Raw genomic sequence first — 23611 nt, 5'->3', positions numbered from 1 at the left:
ACTATGGCAGCCACCCTGCTGTTTTGTGGGGAGGGTGGGCTTTCCTATAAATGCATTCACATCTGCAACATGAGACTTCTGACTTTGGCCATGGCGCTTGCATTTCACGGAATTGTGCATGCCTTGGAATGTTGGGAATCGCTGTGTCACATCACCGAATGCCACGATCTGATGTCCACTTAATGTTTTCACTAGTTATGACCCATTCTACACATGTTCATATTCTTAGTTGCACTGTAAAGCAGGGGGGATAAGGGCAAAACATGATGAAGATAAGCTCTATACCAGTGGTCTCCAACCTGCGGACCTCCAGATGTTGCAAAACTACAACTCCCAGCATGCCCGGACAGCCAACGGCTGTCCGGGCATGCTGGGAGTTGTAGTTTTGCAACATCTGGAGGTCCGCAGGTTGGAGACCACCGCTCTATGCACATCACACTGTAGCAAATCACCTCTGGCCATTGGAGTATTTACTATATACAGGTATATTGTTTCACAATGTCGCATCATTTTAAGCAAGGATTTATATACCAGGGTGCATTTACTTTTGCAACAATATTGTTTTATTTTTATTTTTTTCGTGCTCCAGTGCAACAAAGTTTATCTATAGTTTTGTGTACACAGCTCCTATGCAGACTGCAGTATGTAGTCTGATCCTGCGCTCATGTCTTAAAGGGGTCCTCAGGTGGAACAAAAACATTTTTTCAAATCAACTGGTGTCAGAAAGTTAAACAGATTTGTAAATGACTTCTATTAAAAAATCTTAAAGGAGTTCTCCAACTGAAATCTTTTATCCCCCGCTGTGCCCGGGCTGTAAAACTATACATAATAAACTTTCACTTACCTGCCTACGATCCCCCGTTGTTCCGATATTGCCGCCCGTGCTCCGGTCCCTGTCAGCTTCCTTTTCCTGCGGGTCGGTGACTTCACTCTGCGCTCAGCCTATCAGCGGCCGCGACGGGACATTGTTGCGGCCGCTGATAGGCTGAGCGCAGAGTGAAGTATCTGACCCGCGGGAAGTGGAAGAGACCGGGACCTGGAGAACGGGACGGCGATATCAGAACAACGGGGGATCGTAGGCAGGTAAGTGAAAGTTTATTATGTATAGTTTTACAGCCCGGGCACAGCGGGGGTTAAAAGTTTTAGCTTATAGAACTCCTTTAACCCTTCCAGTACTTATCAGCTGCTGTATGCTCCACAGGAAGTTGCGTAGTTCGTTCCAGTCTGACCAGAGTGCTCTCTGCTGCCACCTCTGTCCGTGTCAGGAACTGTCCAGAGCAGGAGAGGTTTGCTATGGGGATTTGCTTCTAATCTGGACAGTTCTTGACACGAACAGAGGTGTCAGCAGAGAGCAGTGTGGTTCGACTGAAAAGAACTATACAACTTCCTGTGAAGCGTATACAGCAGCTGATAAGTACTGAAAGGATTAAGATTTTTTAATAGAAGTAATTTACAAATCTGTTTAACTTTCTGGCACCGGTTGATTTGAAAACATTTGTTTTCCACTTGTTTCCACCGGAGTTTCCCTTTAAAGGGGTACTCCGGTGGAAAACTTTTTTTAAATCAACTGGTGCCAGAAAGTTAAACAGATTTGTAAATTACTTCTATAAAAAAAATCTTAATCCTTCCAGTACTTATTAGCTGCTGAATACTACAGAGGAAATTATTTTCTTTTTGGAACACAGAGCTCTCTGCTGACATCACGAGCACAGTGCTCTCTGCTGACACCTCTGTCTATTTTAAGAACTGTCCAGAGTAGGAGAAAATCCCCATAGTAAACATATGCTGCTCTGGACAGCTCCAAAAATGGACAGAGATGTCAGCAGAGAGCACTGTGGTCGTGATGTCAGAAGAGAGCTCTGTGCTCCAAAAAGAAAAGATTTTCCTCTGTAGTATTCAGCAGCTAATAAGTACTGGAAGGATTGTTTTTAATAGACGTAATTTACAAATCTGTTTAACTTTCTGGCACCAGTTGATAAAAAAAAAAAAAAAAAAAAAAGGTTTCCACCGGAGTACCCCTTTAACATACATGCTTAGATGAGCATGCATGTGCTTTCAGTTGGGGAGAGGAATAAGCTGCGACCAGACGCCAATAGTGGTGGTCCGGCTCTCTTCTTAATGACATGATTGGAGGTGAAATTCATTGGGCCCCAATAATTCTTGTCCCCAACATCATCATCGGGGGAGAGTTGAGACCCCCCCCCCCTACCTAAGGCATTTTTTTGATAGTCAGTCCTTGGCTGACTATTCTCTAATGCATATGGGGTCCTTAGCACCACTCCCTGTGAGGGTGGTCTATAAATATGGTGACACATTGGAGTGCATTGGAGCTGTGGATACAAAATGGACTATTTGCAAAATTTCAATGTGTTGTTTTTTTTTTTTTTTGCAAAAGTATACATACCCTATGCAAAATGTTTCTGTTATTCAGGAACACACAGTGCAAAGAATACAGCAGATCTGTGCTGTATTCAAGGGCACCGTGTACACAGCCTGTGCCACCATATGGTGCCATTATACCGCACTGTGTGGCCCTGTATGACAGCAAAGGTTTGCTAAGTATATAGATCAGTGTTTTCCAACCAGGGTGCTTCCAACTGTTGCAAAACTACAACTCCCCGCATGCCCGGACAGCCTTCAGCCAGTGGTGTTTCCCAAGCGGCGTGCCTCCAGCTGTTGCAAAACTACAACTCCCCGCATGCCCGGGCAGCCTTTGGCCAGTGTTTCCCCCAGACAGCCTTCAGCTGTCCGGGCATGCTGGGAGTTATAGTTTTGCAACAGCTGGAGGCACGCTGGTTGGGAAACACTGGCCAAAGGCTGCCCAGGCATGCAGGGAGTTGTAGTTTTGCAACAGCTGGAGGCACGACGGTTGGGAAACACCACTGGCTAACGGCTGTCTGGGCATGCTGGGAGTTGTAGTTTTGCAACAGCTGGAGGCACACCAGTTGGGAAACACTGTCTGATGGCTGTCTGGGCATGCTGGGAGTTGTAGTTTTGCAACAGCTGGAGGCACACCGGTTGGGAAACACTGGCCTAAGCCTGTCCGGGCATGCTGGGAGTTATAGTTTTTCAACAGCTGAAGGCACGCTGTTTGGGAAACACTGACCTAAGCCTGTCCGGGCATGCTGGGAGTTGTAGTTTTGCAACAGCTGGAGGCACACCAGTTGGGAAACACTGGCCTAAGCCTGTGCAGGCATGCTGGGAGTTATAGTTTTGCAACAGCTGAAGGCACGCTGGTTGGGAAACACTGGCCTAAGCCTGTCCGGGCATGCTGGGAGTTGTAGTTTTGCAACAGCTGGAGGCGCATGGGTTGTATGGGCCCACAGATTTCTATCTTATATCCATTATACAGTCTATCATATACATTAACATATACAATATACACAATATATAGATGGAGAAGCATTAACTGTGGCATCAGTGACGATGTTGTTGTACCATGCTACTACTACTGTGTGAGATACATACAAATGTTAGAATGTTTTTTGCATGCTTATCCTACTAACCCGTTGTCTATGTTATTTTCTGTACCAATAACCGAGCACTGTCCTGAAATGCTACCTCTGCCGATGCACCATGATTTCTGAATGGGACTAATGGCTTTTTGCGCTGACTAACACTGACTGCCCCCCCATCCCTCTCCCACCCCGGTCATTATATGGGGCCGGGTACTTGTGCCTGTTCATTGTCAGTTTTTATGGTCTTATCGAGAACACACTTCTATATATAACACTGATAACTCCAGGCAGACAGACGCAGCTCAGTTTCCTGTCTTTGGCAGGGATGAAGGTTAGCTGGGGGCCTGTGGAGAGTGTGTATATATATATATATATATATATATATATATATATATATATATACAAAGAGATACAATGTAGGGATCACTAAAGCTACATAGACAGGAGGACGCACATAAGGTTACATAGGTGCTTGACTACATACGTAGTGCAGCAAAATTGTTTCGGTGAAGTGCAAGCTTTCTGCCCACACAAGTACTATGAATTGCTTTATAACCAAGTTTTTCCCAACCAGGGTGCCTCCAGCTGTTGCAAAACTAGAACTCCCAGCATGCCCGGACAGCCAACGGTTGTCCAGGCATTCTAGGAATTTTAGTTTTGCAACAGCAGGAGGCACACTGGTTTGGAAACACTGTTATAACCAATGGGCCACACTGAGTCTTTCCCGCCATGGCCATTGTTTATAGCATTGTTTCCCAAACAGGGAGCCTCCAGCTGTTGCAAAACTACAACTCCCAGCATTCCCAGACAGCCGCTGGCTGTCCGGGCATGCTGGCTGTTGTAGTTTTGCAACAGCTGGAGGTACACTGGCTACAAAAAAACTGCTATAACCGATGGGCCACACTGAGTCTTCCTCACCATTGCTTATAGCAGTGTTTTCCAACCAGTGTGCCTCCAGCTGTTTTAAAACTACAACTCCCAGCAAAGGATATCAGGGCATCCTGGGAGTTGTAGTTTTGCAACAGCTGGTGGCACCCTGCTTGGAAAACACTGTGTTAGCAAATCATTAGCTGTCCTTAGAAGTAAACAGAAGCAGTCTTATTATGGCTGTCAGTGAACAGAAGCAGTCTTATTATGACTGTCAGTGAATAGAAGCAGTCATATTATGGCTGTCAGTGAATAGAATCAGTCTTGTTATGGCTTTCAGTGAATAGAAGCAGTCATATTATGTATAGAAGCAGTCATATTATAACTGTCAGTGGATAGAAGCAGTCTTAATATGGCTGTCAGTGAATAGAAGCAGTCTTATTATAATTGTCAGTGAACAGAATCAGTCTTACTATGGCTGTCAGTAAATAGAAGCAGTCTTTATATGGCTGTCAGTGAATAGGAGCAGTCTTATAACTGTCAGTGAATAGAAGCAGTCTTAATATGGCTGTCAGTGAATAGAAGCAGTCTTAATATGGCTGTCAGTGCATAGAAGCAGTCTTATTATGGCTGTCAGTGAATAGAAGCAGTCTTATTATAACTGTCAATGAATAGAAACAGTCTTAATATGGCTGTCAGTGAATAGAAGCAGTCTTATTATAGCTGTCAGTGAATAGAAGCAGTCTTAATATGGCTGTCAGTGAATACAAGCAGTCTTATTATGGCTGTCAGTGAATAGAAACAGGCTTATTATGGCTGTCATTGAATACAAGCAGTCGTATTATGGCTGTCAGTGAATAGAAGCAGTCTTATTATGGCTGTCAGTGAATAGAAACAGGCTTATTATGGCTGTCAGTGAATAGAAGCAGTCTTATTATGGCTAAGGATTGTCTAGACTGGATACAATTGTAACAGATCCCCTGTTTTGTCTGGACGTAAGCAACATTGTCCCCTTTCACTGACAGTAAGCAGTGATCTTGAAAATAGTGCAAAATTAAGACATTAAGTATATATAAAAAAAAAACTGCAGTACTGGATTCTATAAACATGAAATTTAGAGCTGAACCAAAACTTAATACATTTGACCAATCAGTGGCTTTGCAGACTTGTCACATGATCATTTAACACTGTCCCGAACGCTTTATACAGATTGTTTTCCTGATCACATGATCAGTTAACGCCAGAGATCACATGGTTTGAAACACTTACTTCCTTTAGAATACATTTTGTTCCTATTGAGAAGGGCTCATGTGAGCTAAGAGGCCAAATCTATAACCTTAATTCTGACCACAGGGCCCCCCTCCTAGAAAAGACATGACACTACAGTGACCCCACACACACCTCCAATATCTCCAACCATAAAAACTGACAAAAAATAATAATTCTCAGCTAACCTATTAATTAACTTTGCTTTCAATGTTTTTATTATTTTTGTTCCTTTTTTTTATTTTATTTTATTTTTTTAACTTTTTCCCTCCAAAGCGATTTAGTGATACTCAACCTGTACCCAAAAAACTGGACCCCGCCCTATCCAGAGACTTTACCAGAATTAGATACCATCATGACCCATTTCATAGGTAACTTTTTTAGTAAAGTTATTGTTGCCCCTGGCAACCATAGAAACTTTTATCCTTTTTTTCTCTGTTGTATTCAGAATCTTTTTAACATGTTACCTTGTAAATATAATAAACCTTAAGTTTTTTTTTTCCCCCTAAACGAATTCACTTGCTCGTAAACTGATCTTTAAATCATTTTGGCCCAAAAATTATTTAAATAAAAATAAAACATTTTGTACATTTTTTTCCCCCTTTTTTTGTCAATACTTTTGAAAAGTTTGCAAACTTTGGAAAACTTTGTGTGTAAGTTGGCCTTATCCAACATGGCGGCCAGACAGTCCAACCCCAGAAAGACCTGGCTTTAAAATGGTGCATCCCAAAATGCAGCTCTTAAAGGGGTACACCGGAGGAAAGGAAAAAGCATTTCTAAATCAACTGGTGCCAGAAAGTTCTACAGATTTGTAAATTGCTTCTGTTATAAAAATCTTATTCCTTCCAGTACTTATCAGCTGCTGTATGCTCCAGAGGAAGTTGTGTAGTTCTTTCCAGTCTGACCACTGTGCTCTCTGCTGCCACCTCTGTCCATGTCTGGAACTATCTAGAACAAAAGCAAATCCCCATAGCAAGCCTCTCCTGCTCTGGACAGTTCCTGACACGGACAGAGGTGTCAGCAGAGAGCACTGTGGTCAGAATGATAAGAACTACACAACTTCCTGTGGAGCATACAGCAGCTGATAAGTACTAGAAGGGTTAAAGGGGTACTCCGGTGGAAACCTTTTTTTCTTTTTTTTTTTTATCAACTGGTGCCAGAAAGTTAAACAGATTTGTAAATTACTTCTATTAAAAAATCTTAATTCCTCCAGTACTTATTAGCTGCTGAATACTACAGAGGAAATTATTTTCTTTTTGGAACACAGTGCTCTCTGCTGACATCTCTGTCCATTTTAAGAACTGTCCAGAGTAGGAGAAAATCCCCATAGCAAACATATGCTGCTCTGGACAGTTCCTAAAATGGACAGAGATGTCAGCAGAGAGCACTGTGCTCGTGATGTCAGCAGAGAGCTCTGTGTTCCAAAAAAAGAAAAGAATTTCCTCTGTAGTATTCAGCAGCTAATAAGTACTGGAAGAATTAAGATTTTTTTTTAATATAAGTAATTTACAAATCTGTTTAACTTTCTGGCACCAGCTGATTAAAAAAAAAAAGTTTTCCACCGGAGTACCCCTTTAAGATTTTATGATAGATGTAATTTACAAATCTGTTAAACTTTTTGGTACCAGTTGATTTGAAAACATTTTCATTCCTCTGGAGTACCCCTTTAAGGTAATTTACAAATCTGTTTAACTTTTTGGCACCAGTTGATTTGAAAACATTTTTATTCCTCTGAAGTACCCCTTTAAGTTGTTGCAAAATTACAACTCCCATCATGCCCTGACAGCCTCCGGCTGTCAGGGCATGATGGGAGTTGTAATTTTGCAACAGCTAAAAAGCTGCATGTTGGGAACACTGTTCCAAAGGCCCTTTCCATAGACATGTGCCAATAGTCAGTGTATGTCTATGCGTCAGACAGCAGTATTCGGTTCCTGTTTGCTACTCCCTCAAGATCAGGCAACAGCATTGACATGAAGAAGTCAGGTAGACCAGACTGTAGTCATCAAGTCTTTCCAGGGCTACCCCCCATGGTCCATTGAGTAGTAGAGCTAAGGACGACCTTGTTGTCCAGTCCTACATCGGCCATGTTATGGAGCGGCTTACGCAGCAGCCTCCGGAGGTTGAGTATCACTGAATGAACCCTGCTTTTGCACCCACGTTCACAATGCATAGGCTGTGGTTCCATGACTTAGCATTATTAAATTGCACTTATCAATCATTCTTGCCAGGAATGCCATCGCCTACTACCTTAAAGAAGTCAGAGAAGTCTGGTTTCAGCAGTCCTTCTCCTTCGCAGACCTCTTCCCTCGGAACGGCTTTTACGCAGCATCATCGACCTGTCATAACAGGACCCAGAGGTGAGGACTAAACCGAAGAACGACCCCCCACCCCACCCTTCCCTTAGTCCGTCACCACTGCGTTACCCCCCCCCCCCCCACCCTTCCCCCCAAGTCATGTCTTCCAATCAGGTTTCCCCTTTATTATTCCATAGACCTTGTTGCATACAAGTCCTAAATAACCTGCCGAAAATGTTGTGTTTTATGCAATGTAACAATGTGTGAGGGGCTTCACGTTCTCCTTACATGTCCGTATCCGAAAGCTAATTGAACTGAGGGCGTTAGTAACGTTTAGTTACATTTGTTTCAAGTTACTTTATTTTTTTTCATTTAGAATATTAATATACTTTTTTTTTTTTTTTTTTTTTTTTTTTATGTTCACCCAAAAAATCTGCAAAAAATTTTGTGTTTTATGCAATTTAGCAATTTGTAAGGGGCTTCACATTCTCCTTGTCTCTGCATCCTGAAGCTCATTGAACTCAAGAGTCAGTAACATTTATTTGTTTTTGTTTTTTTGTTTTTTCATTTAGACCATATTTTTTTATTTTACTATTTTCACTGTTTCTATTGATATGTTTTATTATCTATTTAAAATCTGTAAAATTCATTATCTACTTTTTTTTATTCTAAATACATAAGTATATATATTTTTTATTTCATTTTAATTTGATCCCCCCCCCCCTATTTAATACTGTTTATCATATAATTTAAGATCATTTTATATGGTTTGTGGATTTTCTTTTGCTGTAAATGATAGTTTTCATGAGTTTATACATTCTCCTTGTCTCTCTATCCTGAAGCTCATTGAACCCAAGAGTCATTAACATTTATTTTTATTTTTTTTCCATTTAGAGCATTTTTTTATTTTATCATTTTCATTGTTTTTATTGTTATACTTTATTATCTAATTAAAATCTATAAAATTCATTATCTGTAAAAAAAAAATGCTAAATACATATGTATATTTAATACTTGTTTATCATATAATTTATGATCATTTTATATGGTTTGTGGATTTTCTTTTGCTGTAAATGATACGGTTTTCAGGAGTTTATTCTGTATAGACTATTGTTTGTACATGTAAAAAAGGTTTTAAGAGGACTAAGGCCTTGTTCATACGTTATTCAGATAGTTTTGTGTATAATTTGTTCCATTTTCGGTTCCATGTTGTTTTGTATATTGTTGTGTTTTCTGTTTCTTATACCTTGTTTGTTCCATAGTTTAGGTACAAGTATCTGAACTATGCAAGAATGCAACGTGTGTTTTTAAATGAAGTCCTCTGACTTCTTAGGGCCACTAATCTGTTTGAACAAGCAATGTATTGAAAAAAGCCATGAGCAGCTCGAGTTTTGTTTTTTCTTTTACGCCATCGGAACAGAAACGTAATAACGTTGGTGTGGCAGATCAGTTGTACGACGGACACCAATGGCCCCCACCCCCACCTGTAATGGTGTCTTTCTGTGTCTGTCATTTTGCCGTGGAGAATTAGGCTGCGTTCACACGGCCGTCTAGACCCGTCCAGTTTTTCTCCCGTCAAAAAAAAAAAAACGGACAATAACGGATGCAAACGGATGTTATCCATTTGGATCCGTTATTGTTCAGTTAATAAACAAACCATATGAGGCTGCATTCACACCACTTTTTTGCCATACAGTTCCTGTATCAGGTTTTTGATGAAAAACGGATTCCTCAAAACCGGACTAAACTGTATAAAAACTTGTGTACAAATTTTTACCTGTATACAGTTTAAAAAAGGATGTCCGGTTGCATCCCTTTTTAAAGAAAAAAACGTATACCTTTTTAACTTTTCATTCCATTATGAATAAAGTTTCACTTGTTTGATTGAAATTCCAAGAAAAAAAACTGTGCAAAGTCAAAACCGTATCGTGAAAACCGGATGGAACCGCACGAACATACGGTTCTGTACGGTTCCCATTGACTCCCATGTTAAAAAAAAAAAAAACATATACGGTTTAATACAGTTTTTCACCCGGACCAAAAACCCCGGTAGGCTACGGTATTGGGTACGGGGAAAAAACTGACAAAACTGTATAAGACGCAAAACGGAAACCGTATCGTTTGGCATACGGTTTTAAATACAGTTCTATACAGCATTCACATTGAAAACATATACGGGAACTGTATTGCAAAAACGTGGTGGGAATGCCATATTTTTGTAATGCAGATCCCGTATACATTTTCAATTTCAAAACTGTACGGAATTGAAAACCGTATTGAAAACCGTATGCATTGACTCTCCATTGAAAACCGTATGTCAAAAGATGCATCAGGTTGTGTCCGTTTTGCATCCTGTATAGTTTTGTCAGTTTTTTTCCCGTACCCAATTCCATAGCCTACCACAGTTTTTGGTCCTGGTGAAAAACCATATTGAAACGTATACGTTTTTTTTTTTTAACATGGGAGTCAATGGGACCCGTACAGAACCGTATGTGCGTACGGTTCCATCAGGTTTTCACCATACGGTTTTTGACTTTGCTCAGTTTTTTTCTTGGAATTTCAATCAAACAAGTGAAACTTTATTCATAATGGAGTGAAAAGTTAAAAACGTAAAAGTTTTTTTCTTAAAAAAACGGATACAACCGGATATAATTTTTTCCAACCGTATACGGATTAAAATTTGTACATGCCTATACACCTTCTCCATTGGTGACAGCTGACCCTGTACATTTGATTTAACATAGGTTCATGGTGGGTTTTTTTTTCCCTGAATCTTAGAAGATTGTGGTAAAAATTGTGACACGCTGAATGGAGCCATAAGGGGTCCGTGCATGCACCAGTACCATGGGCCTAAACACCAAAGTTGGCCAGACACATTACATAAATGTTTGCTGAAACCACAAGTTTTGTTAGGACAAGCCGACCCCCAAATATGTGCAGGGACTCCCTCCTCGGGCCTGTTAAAGGGGTACTCCGGTGGAAAACATTTATTTATTTTTTTTAAATCAACCGGTGCCAGAAAGTTAAACAGATTTGTAAATTACTTCTATTTAAAAATCTTAATCCTTCCAGTACTTTTCAGCTGCTTTATTCTCCACAGGTAATTCTTTTCTTTTTGAATTTCCTCAACCACAGTGCTCTCTGCTGACACCTTCTGTCCATGTCAGGAACTGTCCAGAGCAGGAGAGGTTTTCTATGGGGATTTGCTTGTACTCTGGACAGTTCCTAAAATGGACAGAGGTGTCAGCAGAGAGCACTGTGTTCAGACTGGAAAGGAAATTCAAAAAGAAAAGAACTTCCTGTGTAGAATATAGCATCTGAAAAGAACTGGAAGGATTAAGATTTTTAAATAGAAGTCATTTACAAATCTGTTTAACTTTCTGGCACCAGTTGATTTAAAAAAAAAAATGCTTTCCAGTGGAGTACCCCTTTAAATACCAACTGCCTATTCCTTGGTTTCCCCAGGGTATAAGTCACCACCAGAGCAGTCTGGCAGCGGCCTACCCCCTGTCTCCATTGAGTAGATAGGTACGTTCAACTATACCAAGTATTCACATGTATGGGGAGGTCAGGCAAGATAGCCAAGTTCATGGCCAACGTGTCAAATTATGTCATGTTGCATCTGATGCTAAATAACAGAGGTATTCTCCTCTACAAACATTGCTTCTATGGGGAAACATGCTACCATATGGCGGCACACATTGTGTCTATGCCTTGTAATACTCACACCTAGGGTGTTTTGTTTTTGTTTTTTGCTTTTTTAAATTTATTACAGGGGTACCACAGTAGAAAACAATTTATTATGAATCAACTGGTGCCAGAAAGTTAAGCAGATTTGTAAATTACTTCTATTAAAAATCTTAATCCTTCCAGTACTTATCAGCTGCTGTATACTACAGGGAAAGTTCTTTTCTTTTTTGAATTTCCTTTCTGTCTGACCACACGTGCTCTCTGCTGACACCTCTGTCCATGTGAGGAACTGTCCAGAGTAGGAGCAAATCCCCTTAGGGTGCATGCACACCACGTTTTCACTGCACGGGTGCCAGATCCGTCTGGGGGAGGGAAAAACCGTGCGCTCTCCTACCCCAGCCGGACCGACCCCCTAATCCATTGACTTTAATGAGCCGACCGGAGTCAAACGGTTCATTTTTTACCCGTATCCGGTTTTCTGACCGGACCTCAAAACGTAGTATACTACTTCATAAAACGCACCCGTGATGTGCATTCACCCTTAGCAATCCTCTCCTGCTTCGGACAGTTCCTGACATGGACAGGGGTGTCAGCAGAGAGCACTGTGGATAGACAAAAAATAAATAAAAAAAGAAAAGAACTTTCTCTGTAGTAAACAGCAGCTTATAATTACTGGAAGGATTAAGATTTTTTTTTATAAAACTTTCTGGCACCAGCTGATTTAAAATAAATTGTTTTCCACCGGAGTACCCCTTTAAATGACACAGGAAGGGAATGGGATGTGTCTAAAAAGTTGGTATAGGTGATCTTGGCCTAAATCTCGACGCAACCGATGACCACGGGCATCAGTTGTCATCAGTTGTATGGCATCCGGCGTCCATTGTTTCTGGCAGCGGACAGGGGAACGCAGCAAGCTGCGTTCCCCTGTCCGCTGCCAGAAACAATGGACGCCGAATGCCATACAACTGATGCTTTCTGGCGTGTCCAACCATCTGGCGCCAAAATATGGGACACTGGATGATTGTGAACTGTCCCATTGAAATGAATGGGATCAGTTCTAGCATCAGTTTCCCTCCGGTGCACGCCGAATGGAAACTATACCGGACGACTGATATATGTGAACCCCGCCTAATACACTCTAGTTGAAATACTATTCATACAATGAACCTTTGTACCCTGGAAGTACTCAAGTTGCACCGCCCAATAGTCACCATTATACATTGACCATGTGGAATCAGTCACCAGTGTCTCCAAAATCACACCCCCGGTGTAGAAAGCCGGCACCCTTGTATATTCCCAGGCATGGATGAGCAGGAGCCAAACGGCAACTTCAATGCAGGAATGAAAGCAGAAATCCATTAAAGGGGTACTCCGCCCATAGACATCTTATCCCCTATCCAAAGGATAGGGGATAAGATGTCAGATCGCCGCGGTCCCGCTGCAGGGGACCCCCGGAATCCCCGCTGCGGCACCGCGCTATCATTACAGCACAGAGCGAGTTCGCTCTGTGCGTAATGATGGGCGGTACAGGGGCCGGAGCACCGTTACGTCACGGCTCCGCCCCTTGTGATGTCACGGTCCGCCCCTTTCAATACAAGTCTATGGGAGGGGGCATGGCGGGGACGGGCCGTGATGTCACGAGGAGCGGAGCCATGACATCACGCTGCTCCGTCCCCCGTATCGCCCGTCATTACGCACAGAGCGAACTCGCTCTGTGCTGTAATGATAGCGCGGTGCCGCAGCGGGGATCCCGGGGGTCCCCAGCAGCGGGACCGCGGCGATCTGACATCTTATCCCCTATCCTTTGGATAGGGGATAAGATGTCTAGGGGCGGAACACCCCTTTAAAAGCGCCTCCTCTTTATTTCTAATATTAAAATACAATTGATATAATTGACATTCCTGACACGTTTCGGACACTGATGGCCTTAATCATAGGCCTGGGTGTTTTATGAACTGAAAGTGATGACCAACAAAAAAAATATCCACCGTGCTATAGATCTAAACAACCAGACAGGCATGGCGGCCAGCACGTAGAACCAGATAGGCCCCAGTTTTTGGCTCTCGCCCTCGGGGTCAGGATCATCTCCGCGCTTCATGTAAATCACCCGTTCCTTGCACATTTGTGGATCTGCATTTATTCCCTTGAAGAAGAGACAGACTGATCCCCTTGTGACAGAAACAGCTGTAAACTTCTGAGAGGAAAAAAAAAAGTTTTCCGAAAACACATTTTTATTAATATTCATCACCTCTTTTTAGAACATACCGTGCCGGCTTATTTTTAGTTGCCCTGTTCCTCCATGTATATTTAAAAAATCTATATGAGGAACCTTATGTGGATGTTTTTTGTAATTTTTTTTTTTTGTAATGCAAAACTTTGAACCATTATGCGCGGCATTACGTGAGACGTGGCGGTAAAATTCGTGAAAACTATTCACCGCAAGACATTGGAAGTTGCAGTCACTGGGCTGACGTGATGTCATTTCTTTGTGTGACCCCCATTCATCCACAGAATCCGGCGTACACACGCGTGTCTGTGAACTGTTACATATAGCTGGAAAAGCTGAGTACATGTGTATACGTACGCCATTGTTACAATCAAGAGCAGCCCCCGCCCCCCTTCCCTTCTAAACTAAAACTAACACGCTCTTCCCTTTCACTTTGGCATACTTGTCTTCTGAGATCGCCGCCTTAACCTTGAGTAGAGATTCTGAGCAGATGTCTGGTCCGGCTGAGGAAATGAGCTCAATGTTTACACCTCAGACCCGAGCAAGCGATTAGCTGAAGAGAGCGAGGAGCGCGAGCGCCAGGCAGGAAGCGAGCGCCACCGCCATATTTTCCTCTTCTTTACTTTTCTGACGTGAATACAGATACAGGACGTAAATTTTGTCCCCCCTGAAATCTTTCAAGAAAATGAAGTATTTCTCACAGAAAAGGATTGCAGTAACACATGTTTATTCCCTTTGTGTGTATTGGAATTAAACCAAAAAAGGGAGGAAAAAAAGCAAATAGGACATAATGTCACCAAACTCCAAAAATGGGCTGGACAAAATTATTGGCACCCTAAAAGGAGATGTTCGGTGCGGACTATTCTTATTCCGTCCTAACTGGGCTACAAAAAAAAGAGAAAACAAACTTTCACTGACCTTCCTACGTTCCCCTAGATCGATCGGCCGGGCTGTCTACTAACTACTTCCCTTAGCCTGGGATGTCACACGGCGCTTAAGCCTATCACCGGCCGAGGCGGGACTCCTTTAACTTAACATTTGGTTGCACACCCTTTGGAAAAAAATAACAAAAATCAGTGTCTTCCTATAACCATCAATAAGCTTCTTACACCTCTCAGCCTGAATGTTTGACCACTCTTCCTATAACCATCAATAAGCTTCTTACACCTCTCAGCCGGAATGTTGGACCACTCTTCCTATAACCATCAATAAGCTTCTTACACCTCTCAGCCGGAATGTTGGACCACTCTTCCTTTACAAACTGCTCCAGGTCTCTCTTATTGGAAGGCGCCTTTTCCCAACAGTAATTATAAGATCTCTCCACAGGTGATCAATGGGATTTAGATCTGGACTCATTGCTGCCACTTCAGAACTCTCCAGCGCTTTGTTGTCATCCATTTCTGGGGCTTTTTGACGTATGTTTGGGGTCATTGTCCTGCTGGAAGACCCAAGATCTCAGACACAAACCCAGCTTTCTGACACTGGGCTGTACAGTGCGACCCAAAATCCATTGGTAATCCTCAGATTTCATGATGTCTTGTACACATTCAAGGCCCCCAGTGCCAGAGGCAGCAAAACAACCCAAAACATCACTGACCTCCCCCATATGTCACTGTAGGTACTGTGTTCTTTTCTTTGTAGGCCTCATTCTGTTTTCGGTAAACAGTAGAATGATGGGCTTTACCAAAAAGCTCTATCTTCGTCTCATCTGTCCACGAGACGTTTTCCCAGAAGGATTTTGGTTACTCAAGTTCATTTTGGCAAAATGTAGTCTTGCTTTTTTATGTCTCTGTGTCAGCAGTGGGGTCCTCCTGGGTCTCCTCCATAGTGGGGTCCTCCTGGGTCTCCTCCATAGTGGGGTCATCCTGAGTCTCCTCCATAGTGGGGTCCTCCTGGGTCTCCTCCATAGTGGGGTCCTCCTGGGTCTCCTCCATAGTGGGGTCCTCCTGGGTCTCCTCCATAGCGGGGTCCTCCTGAGTCTCCTCCATAGTGGGGTCCTCCTGGGTCTCCTCCATAGTGGGGTCCTCCTGGGTCTCCTCCATAGTGGGGTCCTCCTGGGTCTCCTCCATAGTGGGGTCCTCCTGGGTCTCCTCCATAGTGGGGTCCTCCTGGGTCTCCTCCATAGTGGGGTCCTCCTGGGTCTCCTCCATAGTGGGGTCCTCCTGGGTCTCCTCCATAGTGGGGTCCTCCTGGGTCTCCTCCATAGTGGGGTCCTCCTGGGTCTCCTCCATAGTGGGGTCCTCCTGGGTCTCCCCCATAGTGGGGTCCTCCTGGGTCTCCCCCATAGTGGGGTCCTCCTGGGTCTCCTCCATAGTGGGGTCCTCCTGGGTCTCCTCCATAGTGGGGTCCTCCTGGGTCTCCTCCATAGTGGGGTCCTCCTGGGTCTCCTCCATAGTGGGGTCCTCCTGGGTCTCCTCCATAGTGGGGTCCTCCTGGGTCTCCTCCATAGTGGGGTCCTCCTGGGTCTCCTCCATAGTGGGGTCCTCCTGGGTTTCCTCCATAGTGGGGTCCTCCTGGGTCTCCTCCATAGTGGGGTCCTCCTGGGTCTCCTCCATAGTGGGGTCCTCCTGGGTCTCCTTCATAGCGTTTCATTTCATTTAAATGTTGACGGATAGTTTGCACTGTCACTGATGCTCCCTGAGCCTGCAGGACAGCTTGAATCTTTGGAACTTGTTTGGGGCTGCTTATCCACCATCCGGACTATCCTGCGTTGACACTTTTCATCAGTTTTTCTCTTCCGTCCATGCCCAGGGAGGTTAGCTACAGTACCATGGGTTGGAAACTTCTTCATAATGTTGCGCACTGTGGACAAAGGCAAATCTAGATCTCTGGAGATGGACTTGTAACCTTGAGATTTTGGTTCTCAAGTCCTCAGACAGTTCTCTTCTCCTCTTTCTGTTGTCCATGCTTAGTGTGGCACACACAGACACACAATGCAAAGACCAAGTGAACTTCTCTCCTTTTTATCTGCTTTCAGGTGTGATTTTTATATTGCCCACACCTGTTATTTGCCCCCAGGTGAGTATAAAGGAGCTTCATATGCTTGAAACAATCTGATTTTTCTACAATTTTGAAAGGGTGCCAAGAATTTTGTCCAGCCCATTTTTGGAGATCAGACATCTTATCCCCTATCCGTTTTTTTAAGCATTTTTTCTGTTTTTTTTTATTATTATGGCTAAAACATGTGCGTAAAAAGCTGCCTCTGTTGATAGATATGAGATAGATAGATAGATAGATATGAGATAGATAGATATGAGGTAGATAGATAGATATGAGATAGATAGATAGATATGAGATAGATAGATAGATATGAGATAGATAGATAGATAGATAGATATGAGATAGATAGATAGATAGATATGAGATAGATAGATTGATAGATAGATATGAGATAGATAGATAGATAGATAGATATGAGATAGATAGATAGATAGATATGATATAGATAGATATGAGATGGATGGATAGATATGAGATAGATAGATAGATAGATATGAGATAGATAGATAGATAGATAGATATGATATAGATAAATATGAGATGGATGGATAGATAGATATGAGATAGATAGATAGATAGATATGAGATATATAGATAGATAGATATGAGATAGATAGATAGAAAGATATGAGATAGATAGATACCGGTAGATAGATAGATTAGGCAATTGCTGTGGATACATTAAGTGTCTACAAAGAGCCTGGACCTCGATCCCATCCAGCATTAGGTCCTGACCTTACAGTTACAGCTCCCCAGGACACTGCGGGGGGTTATGGTTGTATAAGAGACCCCACTCTATATTGCTGCCTATGGATTCAGAGTGTAATGTCCACAATCTCCTCTAGGAGCGGTGGTCGGGGGGGGGGGGGGGGGGGGGTTGGGGCACATACTTTTCATCACATAGTGTCCATTGATATAGCTGCTGTATGATCCAGAAGGAGTGGTCTGGTCCTTATAGAGGAAGGGGTTAAGGCTCTTCCTTGTGTCTTTCAGCTCCCGGTGGCCCAGTGGCGCCTCTCTCCTTATCTGCAGGGTAGTGCTATGATCTATATGACAGCGGGCTGATAAGTGTGTTTGTTCTGGAGGTCGCTTTCCTTTCTTGGTCATGGATAGTGTGAGTGGCAGCCGACGGATTGTCTCATTGCAGCCGCTTTATGTTCTACCAAAAATGTATATAATAGATGTATAATACAGCACAAGGGGATGCTGGGCACTATTATACAGTCATGGCCGTAAATGTTGGCACCCCTGAAATTTTTCAAGAAAAAAAGGATTGCAGTAACACATGTTTTGCTATACACATGTTTATTCCCTTTGTGTGTATTGGAACTAAACCAAAAAAGGGAGAAAAAAAAGCAAATTGGACATAATGTCACCAAACTCCAAAAATGGGCTGGACAAAATTATTGGCACCCTTTCCAAATTGAGGAAAAATAAGATTGTTTCAAGCATGTGATGTTCCTTTATACTCACCTGGGGCAAGTAACAGGTGTGGGCAATATAAAAATCCCACCTGAAAGCAGATAAAATGAGAGAAGTTCACTTAGTCTTTGCATTGTGTGTCTGTGTGTGCCGCACTAAGCATGGACAACAGAAAGAGGAGAAGAGAACTGTCTGAGGACTTGAGAACCAAAATTGTGGAAAAATATCAACAATCTCAAGGTTACAAGTCCATCTCCAGAGATCTAGATTTGCCTTTGTCCACAGTGCACAACATTATCAAGAAGTTTGTAACCCATGGTACTGTAGCTAATCTCCCTGGGTGTGGATGGAAGAGAAAAATTGATGAAAGGTGTCAATGCAGGATAGTCCGGATGGTGGATAAGCAGCCCCAACACAAGTTCCAAAGGTATTCAAGCTGTCCTGCAGGCTCAGGGAGCATCAGTGTCAGCGCGAACTATCCGTCCACATTTAAATGAAATGAAACGGTAGGGAGGAGACCCAGTAGGACCCCACTGTGGAGGAGACCCAGGAGGACCCCACTATGGAAGAGACCCAGGAGGACCCCACTATGGAGGAGACCCAGGAGGATCCCACTATGGAGGAGACCCAGGAGGACCCCACTATGGAGGAGACCCAGGAGGACCCCACTATGGAGGAGACCCAGGAGGATCCCACTATGGAGGAGACCCAGGAGGACCCCACTATGGAGGCGACCCAGGAGGACCCCACTATGGAGGAGACCCAGGAGGACCCCACTATGGAGGAGACCCAGTAGGACCCCACTGTGGAGGAGACCCAGGAGGACCCCACTATGGAGGAGACCCAGGAGGACCCCACTATGGAGGAGACCCAGGAGGACCCCCACTATGGAGGAGACCCAGGAGGACCCCACTATGGATGAGACCCAGGAGGACCCCACTATGGAGGAGACCGAGGAGGACCCCACTATGGAGGAGACCCAGGAGGACCCCGCTATGGAGGAGACCCAGGAGGACCCCACTATGGAGGAGACCCAGGAGGACCCCACTATGGAGGAGACCCAGGAGGACCCCACTATGGAGGAGACCCAGGAGGACCCCACTATGGAGGAGACCAGGAGGACCCCACTATGGAGGAGACCGAGGAGGACCCCACTATGGAGGAGACCCAGGAGGACCCCACTATGGAGGAGATCCAGGAGGACCCCACTATGGAGGAGACCCAGGAGGACCCCACTATGGAGGAGACCCAGGAGGACCCCACTGCTGACACAGAGACATAAAAAAGCAAGACAACATTTTACCAAAATGAACTTGAGTAACCAAAATCCTTCTGGGAAAACGTCTTGTGGACAGATGAGACCAAGATAGAGCTTTTTGGTAAAGCCCATCATTCTACTGTTTACCGAAAACGGAATGAGGTCTACAAAGAAAAGAACACTGTACCTACAGTCAAATATGGTGGAGGTCAGTGATGTTTTGGGATTGTTTTGCTGCCTCTGGCACTGGGGGCCTTGAATGTGTACAAGACATCATGAAATCTAAGGATTACCAATGGATTTTGGGTCGCACTGTACAGCCCAGTGTCAGAAAGCTGGGTTTGTGTCCGAGATCTTGGGTCTTCCAGCAGGACAATGACCCCAAACATACGTCAAAAAGCCCCAGAAATGGATGCCAACAAAGCGCTGGAGAGTTCTGAAGTGTCAGCAATGAGTCCAGATCTAAATCCCATTGATCACCTGTGGAGAGATCTTATAATTACTGTTGGGAAAAGGCGCCGTCCAATAAGAGACCTGGAGCAGTTTGTAAAGGAAGAGTCCAACATTCCGGCTGAGAGGTGTAAGAAGCTTATTGATGGTTATAGGAAGAGTGGTCCAACATTCCGGCTGAGAGGTGTAAGAAGCTTATTGATGGTTATAGGAAGAGTGGTCCAACATTCCGGCTGAGAGGTGTAAGAAGCTTATTGATGGTTATAGGAAGACACTGATTTCACTTATTTTTTTCCAAAGGGTGTGCAACCAAATATTAAGTTAAGGGGCCAATAATTGTGTCCAGACCATTTTTGGAGTTTGGTGACATTATGTCCAATTAGCTTTTTTTTCCTCCTTTTTTTGGTTTAGTTAAAATACACACAAAGGGAATAAACATGTGTATAGCAAAACCTGTGTTACTGCAATCCTTTCCTGTGAGAAATACTTCACTTTCAGGGGTGCCAACATTTACGGCCATGACTGTATATATATATATAGTGCAGTGGAAGGGTCATGATGGGTCCCATTAGATCAGTCTTTCTCAACCAAAGTGCCTGCAACTGTTGCAAAACTATAACTCCCAGCATGCCCGGACAGCCAACGGCTGTCCGGGCATGCTGGGAGTTGTAGTTTTCCAACAGCTGGAGGCACCCTGGTGGGAAAACACTTTGTCACATAGATACCCGCATAATACAGGTGAGGGTTCTGCCGAGTCTGTAAGTCTACTGTCTGATGAGTCGATGTATCTAAGCCTATGATATGTGATACTGTTTTAGATACCTCACAGCGTTTCATTTCTCATCAAGCTAGTGTATCTAAGCTAATTTTGTATCCTATAGTCTGTTGAGTTATATGTCGTATCTAAACTAGTCATGGGTCATTCCGTCTGCTGAGCCGGTGTATCAAAGTCTGTGTATCAAAGTCTGTGTATGATGCTGTGTGCTTGATCGTGTATCTAAGCACATTGTGTGTTACAGTTTCTTATACTGGTGTATTTAAACATTTTATGTATGATACAGTCTGTCCAGCTGCTGTATATTGCTTAAAGCTAAGCTAGTGTATCTAAGCTAATTATGTATCCTATAGTCTGTTGCGTTATATGTCGTATCTAATCTAGTCGTGGGTCATTCTGTCTACTAAGCGCGTGTATCAAAGTCTATTATGTATGATGCTGTGTGCTTGATCGTGTATCTAAGCATATTGTGTGTGTGTGTGTGTGTGTGATACAGTCTGCTGAACTGGTCCATTTACACTTCTTATGTGTGATACTGTTTGCTAAGCTGGTGTATCTAAGCCTCCTGTATAATACCATGTTATTGATTCCCACTACATCCCACCCCCGTCTGCACGTTCTTATGTTTAGACTAGAATTATATCCTCTCGTTCAGACCCATTATCACCTCCGCAGCTCATATCTGGTTGTATTTTAATGATATTTTACCCCAGGCCCTGGCATCTTGTCCTGCGTACAGTGTATACAGGGAGCCCTGGATGTATGGCGTGCATGTTCTGTGTCAGTAAGCAGCCCGGTTTATGAGCCAGTAAAACCGCCGGGCCCTTGTATATGTCTCCTGTCTGTCCTGTCGGCCAAAGGAACACAGAGCGTATTGCCCCATAGGTGTTACAGTCTGCCCCGAGCTGCTTACATCACATCACATCCACATCCGAGGCTCCCGGAATCCACAAGGCCGGATTATTGACATTACTCTGCTTTACATATATATATATATATATATATATATATATATATATATTTATTTATACACATATCTATTATTGGCATCAACACTGTTCATTAAAGCAAGTAAAGCATCATTATACAGCTTCAGAGCTGTACTCACTATTCTGCTGGTGAGGTCACTGTGTACATACATTACATTACTTATCCTGTACTGATCCTGAGTTATATCCTGTATTATACTCCAGAGCTGTACTCACTATTCTGCTGGTGAGGTCACTGGGTACATACATTACATTACTTATCCTGTACTGATCCTGAGTTATATCCTGTATTATACCCCAGAGCTGTACTCACTATTCTGCTGGTGAGGTCACTGTGTACATACATTACATTACTTATCCTGTACTGATCCTGAGTTATATCCTGTATTATACCCCAGAGCTGTACTCACTATTCTGCTGGTGAGGTCACTGGGTACATACATTACATTACTTATCCTGTACTGATCCTGAGTTATATCCTGTATTATACTCCAGAGCTGTACTCACTATTCTGCTGGTGGTGTCTCTGTGTACATACAGTACATTACTTATCCTGTACTGATCCTGAGTTATATCCTGTATTATACTCCAGAGCTGTACTCACTATTCTGCTGGTGAGGTCACTGTGTACATACATTACATTACTTATCCTGTACTGATCCTGAGTTATATCCTGTATTATACCCCAGAGCTGTACTCACTATTCTGCTGGTGAGGTCACTGTGTACATACATTACATTACTTATCCTGTACTGATCCTGAGTTATATCCTGTATTATACCCCAGAGCTGTACTCACTATTCTACGGGTGAGGTCACTGTGTACATACATTACATTACTTATCCTGTACTGATCCTGAGTTATATCCTGTATTATACTCCAGAGCTGTACTCACTATTCTACGGGTGAGGTCACTGTGTACATACATTACATTACTTATCCTGTACTGATCCTGAGATATATCCTGTATTATACTCCAGAGCTGTACTCACTATTCTGCTGGTGAGGTCACTGTGTACATACATTACATTACTTATCCTGTACTGATCCTGAGTTATATCCTGTAGTATACCCTGCACTCACTATTCTGCTGGTGAGGTCACTGTGTACATGCATTACTTATCCTGTACTGATCCTGAGTTATATCCTGTATTATACTCCAAAGCTGCACTCACTATTCTGCTGGTGAGGTCACTGTGTACATACATTACTGATCCTGTACTGATCCTGAGTTATATCCTGTATTATACTCCAGAGCTGCACTCACTATTCTGCTGGTGAGGTCACTGTGTACATACATTACATTACTTATCCTGTACTGATTCTGAGTTATATCCTGTATTATACTCCAGAGCTGTACTCACTATTCTGCTGGTGAGGTCACTGTGTACATACATTACATTACTTATCCTGTACTGATCCTGAGTTATATCCTGTATTATACCCCAGAGCTGCACTCATTATTCTGCTGGTGAGGTCACTGTGTACATGCGCCTGAAACATGTGAACAGGTGGCCTGTCCAGGTGGGATTTTGTGCACCTTCTGCTAACTTGGAATTAAGCTACTCTGGTGTAAATGTTGGATTGTCCGTATAATAATGGCTATTATTATGGGGGTACTGTGGCAGAGGTGGCTGGTACTGTTCTGGGGGCACTGCGGTTGGTCAGGTCATGTTACTGGAGTACTGTGGCTAGGGACACCACCTGGCCGATATTTTACCGGCGTAGCCGGTATTTTGGCCACCCTGACGGTATTTTTATGTTAAAATACTGGCAATGCAATGGCCGGTATTTATCCAACCAATCCTACAACTCCTGGAATGTTGCTCCATATTCTATACAAGTGTTTTCCAACTAGAGTGCCTCCAGCTGTTGCAAAACTACAACTCCCAGAATGCCCGAACAGCCAACGGCT

General features: G+C 43.3%; 1 protein-coding gene across 16 annotated transcripts in view; it reads left to right on the top strand.

Moving 5' to 3' along the window:
* The window catches only part of NFIA (nuclear factor I A), a 581540-nt gene that overhangs the window by 476917 nt on the left and 81012 nt on the right, over positions 1–23611 (top strand). For 13 of the 16 annotated variants that reach the window (XM_056532915.1, XM_056532924.1, XM_056532922.1 and 10 more), the window contains one exon: positions 7820–7948. The exons of the other annotated variants lie outside the window; for them this stretch is intronic. In XM_056532915.1, coding sequence (XP_056388890.1) covers positions 7820–7948 — 129 coding nt within the window. The remainder of the gene's footprint in view (positions 1–7819; positions 7949–23611) is intronic. 16 annotated transcript variants of the gene reach the window in all.

This window comes from Hyla sarda, chromosome 7 (assembly GCF_029499605.1).
Source record: "Hyla sarda isolate aHylSar1 chromosome 7, aHylSar1.hap1, whole genome shotgun sequence".
NCBI lineage: Eukaryota > Metazoa > Chordata > Amphibia > Anura > Hylidae > Hyla > Hyla sarda.
The sequence above is the reverse complement of the archived record's forward strand: the minus strand, read 5'-3'. Positions and strand labels throughout refer to the sequence as shown.